The 13113-nt window shown below is 42.9% G+C and overlaps 1 protein-coding gene across 9 annotated transcripts in view; it reads left to right on the top strand.

Moving 5' to 3' along the window:
- The window catches only part of ZNF385D (zinc finger protein 385D), a 609973-nt gene that overhangs the window by 202519 nt on the left and 394341 nt on the right, over nucleotides 1–13113 (top strand). For 7 of the 9 annotated variants that reach the window (XM_080974820.1, XM_080974831.1, XM_080974829.1 and 4 more), the window contains one exon: nucleotides 8978–9102. The exons of 1 other annotated variant lie outside the window; for it this stretch is intronic. In XM_080974820.1, coding sequence (XP_080830946.1) covers nucleotides 9033–9102 — 70 coding nt within the window. In that variant the 5' untranslated portion in view covers nucleotides 8978–9032. Of the gene's footprint in view, nucleotides 1–8967; nucleotides 9103–13113 lie in introns of those variants that run through there. One more of the 9 variants, XM_080974827.1, reaches the window with a different exon arrangement.

Raw genomic sequence — 13113 nt, 5'->3', positions numbered from 1 at the left:
CGGAAAAATTGTCTGTGGACAAACGTCGGCTCCCTCGGCCTGTAAAGCGAGATGAGCGCCACAATCCCAGAGTCGTTCAGGGATCCTTTACCTTTACATTTATGAACAATTTGCTGGGAAAGTAGGAAGTTATTTCATGGGGGTGCTACTTTCAAATAGAAAGAAGTAGGTCTGATCATCTTTAAAATTCTCCTGCATTTTCTGCTTAGTAATTCCACAACTCATCAGTGACCCAGAGGTCAGCATTTATGATAGAAATATATATTTTTATGCTAAACCAGTGTGCTCCGTTTAATATTCTCATGAAAGTGTGCCAGATGTAGTTTCATGGAAAACCAATCTTGTCCTCTCATCTTTTAGGTGGAATATTTCATATACTGAGAGTGGAAGTTAAACATATAGGGTATTTAAATAGCCAATCTTGAGCTACATGTGTTTAATTTGTAACTACAAATAGCAATATTTTTACAAGCTCATCACTATAAATTAAAAATCTGCGGCATTCTATAAGTAAAAGAAAAATTCAATTGAAGTAAAAGGATGTGTCTCAGATATCTGATATAGCAGTGTGGGTTTCTTTAGGATTTCACTTCTGAGCAGGCTGTGGTGGATAGCTACATTTTTCACTGTGTTATATCATCAGTGAAATTCTGTAAGCTGGCATAGTTCATGGCAGCCTTGAGTTACCAGTGTTACAAGACCTTCTCATTATTTATACACATGTGCATGAGAACCCATATCTAACATGCATGTTTACAGTACTACCAATTTGGGGATCCTTACTGGAGGTGATTGTATGCCGCAAATGCTTAGGGAAATCAGCAATAACTGCACACTTGATATTATAAGCATAATATTTATTCATATCATTTTTACAATTTAACTGTCATACCCTTGTTGTCTTATATGGAGTTCTGGGGTTAGACATTTAAAACCAGAAGAACTGAAAGGAGACTAAACAAAACAAAACAAAACAAAACAAAACAAAACAGGGAGAACGCTCACATGCAAATAGTTAAGGTAAGTCAGACCCCTGAAATTAAATAAGTAGATAGAAGTGAAGACAGTGAAGACACACGATGTGTAAGTAAGCAGAAAGCTGGATTTCACTGCAACTCCATAGTGATGATGGTGATGGTGATAACACACCAGCACAGCAAGGGTTCGAGCAGGAGAGTCTAACACCTAGCTTGGGGGCCTGATCCAGCACCCCAAGCCCCTCCCCCTTCAGAACAGAGTAATCATATAGTGAATGAAGCAGGAGCAATAACAAGCAATGTGTGTGGATCAGCTGAGGACGGCATGCATGTGTATATGTATGAGAGTATGTGGTTATGGCATGCAGCTTCTTAAGTGTTGAATGTGGTCCTTGGGCCAAGCAGCCATTCCCGGTTTAAAGGCTAGAAAAGTTTCTGAGGTGGGGAACTGGATCTTGCTGGTAGACCAATCCCCCCACTTCCCATGGATCAAGCTTAACAGGTGGGTGGTTCTACACATCTGTCTGTCACCAGGTCACAATGATGTCAGGTGACTAGTTTTTGCAAAGCACAGATCATCAGAACTTACCAAGTGCCATGTAAACCCCAAGATTGGCTTGGTGAAAGGCAGCAGCTAGTGTCCATGTAGCCCTGAAGAGAAAAATAATAAAAATAGTTGAGAGCCAAAGAGGGAATGGTAGCTTAAATTGGCTGGGGTGGGGTGGGAGAGAGAAAAAGGCTCTCCTAGTGTAGGTAAAAGGTAAAGGCCCCCTGGACTGTCAAGTCCAATCAAAGGCGACTATGGGGTTGCAGTGCTCATCTTGCTTTCAGGCCGAGGGAGCCAATGTTTGTCCACAGACAGCTTTCCGGGTCATGTGGCCAGCATGACTAAAACTCTTCTGGTGCAACGGGACACCGTGACGGAAACCAGAGTGCATGGAAACTCCGTTTACCTTCCTGCTGCAGCGGTACCTATTTTTCTACTTGCACTAGTGTTCTTTTGAACTGCTAGGTTGGCAGGAGTTGGGACAGAGCAACGGGCGCTCACTCCATCATGGGGATGCAAACCGACCTTCCAGTCGGCAAGCCCAAGAGGCTCAGTGGTTTAGACCACAGTGCCACCTGTGTCCCTTTCTCATAGTGTACCATGGGTCAGGGCACCTTGAAAAGAAGCATTGAGCAGCCTTCAGGATGCATCCCCCAAACTGAACACTCTGGGGCTGCGAGAGGAGCTCATTACAGGGGAAAGGGTTATCAGCAGGCCTTAGCCCAGTTTTCTACCGGTAGATTGGTGTCTAAAGACAGGCATAGGCAACACTTTTTTTGTGACACTATAACCCTTAACAGCACCGGGCAAAGGTAACATGTTCATGAAAGCTCCAAAATGCCTGGAAATTATAGGTGTTAAAGCCCTCATCCTTAACAGATGTTATTTAGGGAACATTGATATGGCATGGTATCTTATCCTGTAGTCAGTTCCAGCTTCATCACCGCTTTAGCGCTCCATAGCTACCTTAAAGGTAAAGGATTCCTGGACAGTTAGAGCAGAGTCGTAGACCTAAGTTCCAAATAATTTTAAAGTTAATTCTTCATATCCAAACATGTAACATGTTTTATCAGATTAAATGGTGGGTTAGATGGACTTACACACTTGCCTTTTTAATTTAATTTTTAATGCAATCTGTATAATGGCTGTGGACTGCAAATGTCTCGACATCTTCCTGAATATAAATGGCAAGTTTTCTATACCTCCTACACACCGATAACTTCATTCACAACACATTGTTCAAGAGGTCCAGTCATCTTTCTGACACATCTTCATACTGTTTCTTTCAAAACCCAGGCAACGAGTGCATTTTGATTAAAAAAAATGAAACCAAGCAGTACACACCCAATGAAAAATGCTTTAATTATCAACTTGTATTTTGAATAGAAACATGATAAAATAAGGACATCTTTGCTCAAAGGAGGTATTACCAGATAATAAAGATGATTCATATGGTTCTCCATTATCACCCTATGTGTTTGTGGGAGCAGATAAGTGTGTGTTCACTCAACAATGAATTCCATTAAGGCTTTCAGTATGATTCCTTTTGTAATATGTAACAAAACTTATGGGCAGTTTTATGTGTGACAATGTATTTCCACTTCTGGCTTTATAGTAGCATTAGGTTGCATTCTATAGGTGTTGTTATTATTAACAATTGAATTCTGAAGGCTGCATATTGTACCTGTAGTGGGATTTGGGGATAATAAAAAAAAGACATACATTAGAGCTCGCTTGGAAAACAAGCAACAACTTTATTAAAGCAACTCAAGAGCCTGCTGTTTGGATGAAATGGGTCAGGGAATATACAGCTTGCTGTATCTAGTATCAATTCCTTGAATCATAGAATTGTAGAGTTGGAAAGGATCCCAAGAGTCATCTAATCCAGCACAGGATTACAGTGCAGGAATCTCAACTAAAGCATGCATGACAGATTGCCATCCAACCTCTGCTTAAGAACCTAAAATGAAAGAGAGTCCGTCACCTTCGGAGGGAGTCTGAAGACTTGTTGAACCAGTCTTACTATCAGAAGATTTTTCCTGATGCTTCATCAGAATCTGCATTCTTGTAACTTGAAGCCATTGGATCAAGTCCTACCCTCCGGAGCAGGAGAAAACAGACTTGCTCTCTCTTCCATGCAACAGCCCTTGAGATATTTGAAGATGGCTGTCGTCTCTCATCTCACTCTCCTCTTATCCAGGTTAAACCTACCCAACTCCCTACACTGAATCCTTGTCAACTGATACAAGGACCACTTGAAACAATATTGAACAGATACTAACGTACCCCAAATCATTTTAAGGACTGCTATGATGAACATGAAAAACCTGAGAGCTTTTGCCAATAAGGAAAATGTAAAGGGAGCTAGATGGATGGGAGGATGTGATTCAACTTCTGGTAAGCTTCTTTTTTATGCAACCTAGAAAGGCACATTTGTGTCCCAGGACCACCTTTATCTTTTATTACACAGACAATGATAAAACCTAGACTTTGTCCTGCTTTGCTTTGCCTGACTTGGCTTGGCCAAACTCTTAACTTTTGCTATTAAGCTCCAGCTTGATCCACTGCTGTGTCCATCACATGGAATAGAACCATAGGTTGATTTGATTGCATTTAGTGATACCAGCATTTAGCCAAGTATTATTGGCTATGAAGTTTTGTGACATAATTCCTTCACTAGATGGTCCCATTTGGGTGGACTCACCTGCGTGATCGATGCAGGACGCATTGACCACACTTGATTGATTTCACATGCTCTCACTCCAGGACATATTTCTGCACCCATCAAAACTGCTGCTTTTACTTCGAAAATAAAAATGAGCAATATTTTGTGAAGTTTTAGATTTAGACAGACTGTCGGGAGCATCAACACACCTTTCCCTATTGTGCATACAAAATGGCCAAACATTCCACTGACCACAGCGCATCAGAATGTTCAATGTTATATGCAAATGATCCTACTGCATGTTATCGGTGTGAATATTTTGTGTCATATACAGATAATATACTGCATGATATACTATGATTTATAGAGCTCTTTTAGTGGGGAGAAATCCTGCACTGTCACAAGTAAAGATGAATAATATCTTAGTCTCCATATATAAAATCATGGCTAACAATACAAAGACAACTGTGATCAGGAGCAGAGCTTTATAGCTGCTACATTTAAAGTAATCCAGTTAAATAAAATTAATGAAATAACTTTTTGTTCTTTAATTGCCAGTCTGATTAATGTACATAATTAAATAGATTCAGGCTTTAGAAGCTAGAAAATCTTGACCTTCAGATCCCACTTACTTTATGATCAGAAATAAGTAAGTATGTTTATGTTCAACAACAGCAAATATCAACAAACTTCAAGGTTGTTTGCATTTTGTTTCAAGACATTGCCAAAGAAAATGGGGAGGAAACAGTGCATTAAAATGTTTTCTAGAAGTGAATCCTTGTGACAAATGCAAAGGTTAAAAAAGGAAAAAACATTTGATACTCTTGATGGTCCAACTGAGTATGTTTTGCAAGAGAAGTTGCCCTTTTATGGAAAAATTGTATCAATTTAAAGCTTAGTATATAAGAATAAGTTATTATGTTAACAATGCTGATAAACAATGTATCTAACCATGTTGGCTATTCTTTTGCACTTTAGTTATTCAGTACATTTTTAAGGGTAAGGACTGCTTAAAAGGATTTGCTTTTGAAATGCTCCTAAGAATATGTCAGAGGACGGATGGTGGCAAAACTATGTCAGAGATAGACCATCACTATTATTATTTTTTTTAATCTAAAAGCAGCTGCAGAATTTGGTGAATATAGTTTCACAAAAAGAAGTGCATGGGTGCATCCACAATAAGTCTCCCCCACAATGGAACATAAAAGTACATTAAACAAGAATTTTAAATAGACTAATGAGAATTTTTTTCATGAATGCTCAAATGAAAGAATACACTGAGGACACTGAGCAGAACATTGTTTTAACATAAACCATAGAAATCTTTTTTAATGGTAATGCTATCATTACTATAATTTGACACACAGGGGAAAAACACATTAGTAGGAATGATTTAGAAGTTGCTTGTATTACATAACATTAGCACTCAGGTTACAAATCTGATGTATGAAGTGTTCTGAGTTTTACTCGTAGTTACACTATCCTATTTTAGAGCTGCATACTTATCCCATTGACTAGTATGAAACAATATTTTTTGTCCCACTTTGCCTATTGTATAGTAACTGAACAGCCATCACGTTCACATCTAACGAAAACTGAAAGATGACCATATTATAAACATAATTCAAAACAACAAAGCTAACCAGAGAAAATATTGTATGAATTGCATGCAAAACATAACAATCTGTGTGTGTGTTTTTAAAGAATATTTATATTCTGCCTTTCAGGAAAAGTATTTATCCTTTCTATGTCTAACTACTGAGTGCTGGGTGGCTTCAGATGGGTGTTTATTGTGGGAATGATGTTCTTCATGAATACAAGGTTTTTGTTTTTGCATTACCCACATGATGCTTTTGGCATTAAAAATGCCAGCTTGTAACCCAACCCACCCACTCCATTTCAATTTGGATTTACCCAGTATAGGAAAAACCCAGTAAATAAAAAAAATGTATGTTGCCAACAAACCATTTGTGATATCTCAGTGACTCATTGCAAATTAAGCTCCCCATCTGGAACTACCCATACTAAGTTCAACACAGATTTGATTCAGCTAAAGTTGGGCTGTGCTGAACCTCCTCCCCCTATGATCTGTGGGGCCTAGAGCCAAATTATGTGTGATGTGGGAGACCTGCAGTCAGATCTCCCAGTGTTACTCACACTTGATAGTTGTGTAGTAGGAATTTCAGCAGGTTTCAATAGGAATACAAGCTACACTTGCTGAGATTCCATCTTCTACAGAGGCATTAAAGAACTTTGTCCCTTTTTGTATCTGGCTACCTTACACATGGGTGGCCAGTTTGCTTAGGCACTTGAATCGGGCAAAAGGAGTGGGGGGTTGTTTAATTCTTTTCCCCTTGCTGTGCCATCTCTGAAATCTAAATTTTATTATTGGAACTGCTGTTATCCTCACAGGATGGATGAGGGAGGAAATAAAGGGACAGCAAACTCATAGCTGCATTTCAGAAAAAAAGAAGACAAACTCTTGGGAGATACGATCACAACATGTGGGTTCTCAAAGAGGAGATCATGGATGTTCTGCTAAGCATTTTGATGCTGCTCTACTCTGTGGTTTGACTTAACCATGGTTTAGCACCTCCAGGCAGACCATGAGTTGCAAATCACACAGCTTGTCATTTGTCTGAAGTGTGGTAAACCACAAGTTCACATTCAGATGACATACCCAGCTATGGCTTTGCTCAGGATAGCAACCCATTGATCAGAGAGAACAAAGTGGCTGGAGGAACCCATTCATGGTAAGCCATGGTTTGGCTTAATCTTGTCACATGTGTACTTGGGGCCAGTAACTTGGTGGAAAATTTGTAGAAATGTCCTATCTCATTGGTGTTGTATGATATGCATTGCATGTAATGCCGACAGTGTTTAATTTCTAAAATGAGAATGATCAGTGCTTAAGATGGCCCGAAAGTCATGTACTGGTGGGTGGAATGAGAAGCAGCAACTTATTTATGTAGTGAATGAAAAATAGAGTTGAATTGTGCCTCTGGATTACAAATTATAAATACAGTGTAGCCCATTTTGTTTGGAAGGAGGAGGTTAGGAGTAGTGTTATCACAACACTTTCTCTTTTTTTGCAGTGGAGGCGGGCTGTGAAGTTGATGATCTCAGCTGTACAATTAATTAAGGGCTGGAGGGAGTGATGGAAACCAGGGAAAGAAATCAGAGTTTCATCTGTGGGTGGAAAAATGACATCCAGATGTTGGGTCTATCTGTAAATGGACAGCAAATCTACCCATTGAGAAACAATGGAGCGATAGATCTGGAAAACTGGTTTCTCATAGGCCAGCTTTGTTGTTTAGTCATTTAGTCGTGTCCGACTCTTCGTGACCCCATGGACCAGAGCATGTCAAGCACTCCTGTCTTCCACTGCCTCCCGCAGTTTGGTCAAACTCATGCTGGTAGCTTCGATAACACTGTCCAACAATCTCGTCCTCTGCCGTCCTCTTCTCCTTGTGCCCTCAATCTTTCCCAACATCAGGGTCTTTTCCAGGGAGTCTTCTCTTTTCATGAGAATTCAAAAGCATCAATTCTTCGGCGATCAGCCTTCTTTATGGTCCAGCTCTCACTTCCATACATCACTACTGGGAAAACCATAGCTTGAACTATACGGACCTTTGGCTGGTTCTAGTTATTGGTGGTCCATGCATGAGATGAGGTGAAGCCATTTGCCTAAGGTGGCAGATTAAACCTCTTCCTCCTAATATAGTGCATCCCAGTGGGGCTTGTTGTAAGCAAGCCCTGCTTACAGAGGAACAACCAGGAGCTCACTTTAAGCCCCCAGCTGTACCTTTGTAGCCATGTTTTTCCCTGCCACACACCTTAGGTCCCATATGATGTCAGGTGGCCATGGCTTGTGGCAAACTGCTGTGCAGGCCAAACTGGACCCGTAATGGGACTAATTTGGTCTGCAGGCTGGAGTTGCCCACTTCTCTGTTAGAGCAATGAAATGAGCAAAGGTTTGCCCATCCTGAGTCTTTATAAAGAAAGGAAGACTTGACCATGGAAAGCTTTGCCCGTTCAACCCAGTTAAATCACACCACGGCTGCAAAAACAAGTTTGCTTCTGCTGCCCTGGTGCATTTGGTTTGCGATCCTCACTGTGTTTACTTAAGCAGCAAGCCCCATGGAATATGATAGGGCTTACTCCCATGTAAGGGAGGTTTTCAGCCTTACTTGGGCATAAGCACAAAGGACATTTATAAAGGAACGAAATGAGCACCTGTCTCCCCGGCCAGCCTCCCCCTGACTATAAACATGTATTTAAAAAAAACAGAAAGGATGCTGCGATGACCCCCGTGGCCCTCGTGGGCTCGGGCATGGCAGCCCAGGTCCTCTGCTGCCCCCGTTGCCAGCCGCTTTCTGGGCGGCCATTCGGGGGCGAGCTGCCCCCCACTGCCAACTTTCTTCCCCCTCGCGCGTGTCAGGAGGCGCTGCTTCGCTTATCGCTCGCTCTTTGCTGCCGACGCGAGGGAAAGGCAGCAGGCAGCAAGTGGCCGGCCATCGGCCATCTCCTCTCACGAGGCTCTCCGGGGATGCTCCTTTTCTGAGGCGAATTACCCGGCGGGAAGCCGGTGTGGGCACCCGCCGACTCGCCCCGAGACCCCTCCAGCTGTCGCGCTTCCCACCCGCTCCCGCGCTCCTTCGCCCAGCCGGCTTGCTCCTTTTCGCCTCGGCGTGTGCGCGCGCGCGCCCGCCTTTTCCCCTCAGTCCCAGCCGGGCTGCTTTTCTCTCCCCCCCCCCCGCCTCACCGCCCCGCTTTCCCTCCCTCCAGGCGCATGGCTGGCTGAGGGCGGCTCGGTGGGCGCGCAGGGACAGCCTCCCGCAGGATGAAGAAGAGCTCGGCTGGTGGCAGGAGAGAGGAGAAGCTGCTCGCAGCCCAAGCCCAGCCCGGGAGCGGTAAGTTCGCGAGGGGAGCCTCGGCGCCCGCCCTCGTCCATATTCCTCTCAGGTTTGGGGGGGGGGGGGAAGAGAAAGGGGACGACAATCCCCACGCACTTCTCCCTCACGGAGACGAGACGGAACCTGCCCTCTGGGGCTTAAAAGGCGGGAAGCGGGACGGCGGGGAATCTGCGCGGCGGTCTTCCCGCTGCCTTGAGGCGCCTCTCGCGAAGGCGGCAAAAATAGGCGCGAAAACGGGAGGGGGTGGGCGGAGGGGGGGGGGGAAGGCCCGGTTGAGATGAATGGCGACGCTGGGCAGATGGAAGTTTCCAAATTAAGAAGCGCGTCTTGGAATTGTTGTGGGAACAATTCGGCGTTCCTTGCGAGAATGGTGGAGGGGGCTCGGCTCGGTGCTGTGGGTCTGGGGTCCTTGGGAAGAAGGACTGCGCCTCCTCAGAGACGCGCCAGAGCCCCCTCGCCTGCTCTGCTCCACGACGCCTGGGACTTGGGCGAATATTTGCCCCGAGCTTTCCCGCCCTGTGACTCTCTGCTGGTGCGCAAAGGGCTCCTGAACTGTTTTGTTTCTCCTGATGGCTTTTCTTTATAGTTCTTGCCAAAGGACGAAACTCTCTTTTCCCTGCTCGCTCTCTGCCTCCCGTGCATTTAAGCTGAAGGACCTTTGATTTGGTTGTACTGTGTGTCTCCGCTGATGTAGCGAATGCATCCTTAAGCTCAGATGGGAAAGGGCTGCAGCTGAAACCTCCCAAACTCACCCTCTGAACTGGATCCAGCCTTTCCACTGAATCTCAGTGCAGTGCCCTTCTATCTGTGCTCCGAGGCATTGGGTTGTTGTTGTTTAATTCGTATGAGGAGTCCTGGCACTGGAAACAGGTACCCGAGACTGAGAACTCTGGTGAGCAATGGCTAAAATAAGTTGAGCCAGTGATTTGTTATAAAAGCACTTAGGAATGCCAATAAATCTCAAAGGGAGCGCTCCAAACCTTACTGGCTAGCACGTTCAGGAGCTTCAATGCTTGGAAAGCATTTTTAAAATAATACATTTTTCCCCCCTGTGGGCGGAAGAGAGAGGTGTGTTTTGTTGGCTTATCTGGTGAGAATTCTGCAGAACCTGGAGCAAGAGAAAAACAGTTTGTTCTGATTTCAGATCCTAGTGTTTGTTGATAGGTGAGCTATAGTTAGTACAGTCGGAGCAAAGGATGCATATTATTTTTTACTAATAAAAGCTTTCCTGTCTGTGTCATATATGCTGATGTAAACAACCAGTTACATATTAAGCTACTGGCTTGACATCCATAGAGAGAATGACACTTTCTGGTTCATTCCATTGGTCTTTCAAGATTGCTGTTTAACTGTACCAAACACAAAGCAATTAATTAAACCAAAACGAATAATTAAAAATTACAGAGCTGCAGTTTGGGGGAAAAAAACATTTTGCTGTTTGTTGCTGAAAGTCTTTCCCCAGAAAGTAACTTTGGTGCTTGAGGGGGAAAGTTAGTGTGGAAATGCTTTAAGAAAAGGTATAAAATAGTTAACATTTGGTGATGATCCTGTGGCAGGGACTTGGCACTACTAACGCTGCTTATTAAATGGCGTAATTGTCATGGGACTTAACAAGAGCCAGATTTTTGACTCTTGGAAAATGAAAATTTACAGCGGTTTCTCATAGTCCTCCTCTGCACCTACACCTGCCTCCTACCTACTTTCAGTTACTGTGGCTTTCTCATTACACTGTCACTTTGTGAAAGGCATACAAATGCGTCAAGCATTAAGTGACTGCTCTGAGAAAATAACTATGCATGAACTATCCAATGCATAAAGTACAAAGTTAAAGGAAAGATGCATTTGGGCTACATGCCTACACCCACTGACTAAATTGAGACAGAGGGTTATTGGTCTGTGTTTGTTTTTGTTTTATTATATATTTTGTAACCTCATTTTGTATTTTTCTGTTGTGAGCTGCCCCAGGATCTTTGGATGGAGGGCAATACAAAATTTAATAAATAATAGTAAGAATAAACAAATAGGACTTCTTGGGGGTAGACATTGGCAAGCACTGCTATCTCTCTTTAACCTACACTTCACTCCCTAGAACAATTGATACTTAGAAAAATAATAGGGAAACCCATTAAAATCTGAGTAGGTGTTTAAGATGGATGGGCAATTCATAATCAAAGAGTTGGAAGGGAACTGCAGGATCATCTAGTCCAACCCCCTGCAATTCAGGAATATGCAGCCATCCCATACAGGCATTGAACTTGCAACCTTGGTGTTAACAGCACCATGCTCTAACATGGTTCCATAGCTATATGGAAGCTAAGACACAGATATGTGGCACAACCCTGAGGTCAAATAGGGCACCTGTGATTTACTCAGAAGAAAGTTCCACTGAATTCAGTAGGACTTTCTCTCAAGTAAGTGCATGTAAGGCTGCAGCCTTCACAACCATGTAAAGTGAGTTATTTACAGTCCAGTCCTATGCATATCTACTAAGGCAGGCATCCCCAAACTCGGCCCTCCAGCTGTTTTGGGACTACAGTTCCCATCATGCCTGACCACTGGTCCTGTTAGCTAGGGATGATAGGAGTTGTAGTCCCAAAACAGCTGGAGGGCCGAGTTTGGGGATGCCCGTACTAAGGAATACATAGTTTATTTAATGTTTGTACCTCATGTTTTTCATAAAGTCAAAGTCAAAACACCTGCCCCCCAAAACACCCAAAGTTGCCCAATGCTATGCACTGGATTTTGAAGCTTAGCAGAATTTGAACCAGGGTTTACTGAATCTCAAACTTTTAAAGCCACTTTATTGCAAAGTTTTTAAAATGCTAGCAGGCAAACAAGCTTCTGGTGTGTTGATTTTTAGTGTGTTCCTGGAAACTATCAGAAATATTTGCTTTGTCCATGTGGCTTTAGGCATGGTGGGTAACACAACTGTGGGGTGTGAATTATATTTAACAGAAGATTTGTTAACACTTGTGATTTCTCCCATCCGAATCCCTTCCTTAGCCAAGTCTAGGATTTTTAGCATTAACCATTCCCCTGACTAGTGCACAGCAAATAGTGGCAATGCAACTAAAATTGGCTACAGTTTCAGTTGTAGACCAGTTTGTGTCCTTCTTCACTAAACATAGCCCACCAGCCATGTATTGTGTTGAGTCATGAGCTTGACAACCTCCTATTTTATTTTATTTAGCTTCAGGAAGACAACAAAACCAAGAGGCATTTCTTGCAGGTGGTATCTAAAATGATGGAAATTCCTTGTCTCTTCATTGCATGTGGAAGATCCCAGGTTTTCCACCAGGTAGACCTGAGAAATACTCCCTGCCTGAAACCCCGAGAGCCACTGCCAGTCAGTGTAGATCAGTGTTTCCCAAACTTGGGTCTCCAGCTGTTTTGGACTACAACTCCCATCATCCCTAGCTAGCAGGACTAGTGGTCAGGGATGATGGGAATTGTAGCCCAAAAACAGTTGGAGGTACAAGTTTGGGAAACACTGGTATAGACAATGCTGAGCTAGATGGACCAATCGTCTGACTTATATAAAGGCAGATTCCTGTGTTCTCACAAAAACTGAAGGTTTGTGCCTGTGTGGTTAAACTCCCTATAAGCTATGTGGAGAGCTACTCTCACAAACAACTTACCTTGTGTAACTCTGCCTGTAAAATTGCATTATAGGCATCTGATCACATAAATGACTGCACTTGTGAAGCAAATTGAAGCAAATTTCAGTAAGGAACCTTTCAGATACTGAACCCAAGTCACCCTCTTGGCAGAATCCTATACATGTTCACTTGTAAGTAAGTTTCATTGTGTTAATGTAGTTTACTGCCTTGTAAATGTATTTAGCATTGCAGCCAATCTTACTCAATAAACTAATTAATAAATTACCACAGGCACATAGATACATGCAAGTTCTCTCAAGCTTGCCTCAGATTAACTTGGCAGTGATTCAGTAACTTTTAAAAAGTTCAGATCTTATACGATTTCTCCAAACCCATATTTGCCATCTTT

This window comes from Podarcis pityusensis (assembly GCF_964106645.2).
Source record: "Podarcis pityusensis genome assembly, chromosome: 12".
NCBI classification, from domain to species: Eukaryota; Metazoa; Chordata; class Lepidosauria; order Squamata; family Lacertidae; genus Podarcis; species Podarcis pityusensis.
This window is presented reverse-complemented; position numbering and strand designations above follow the sequence as displayed.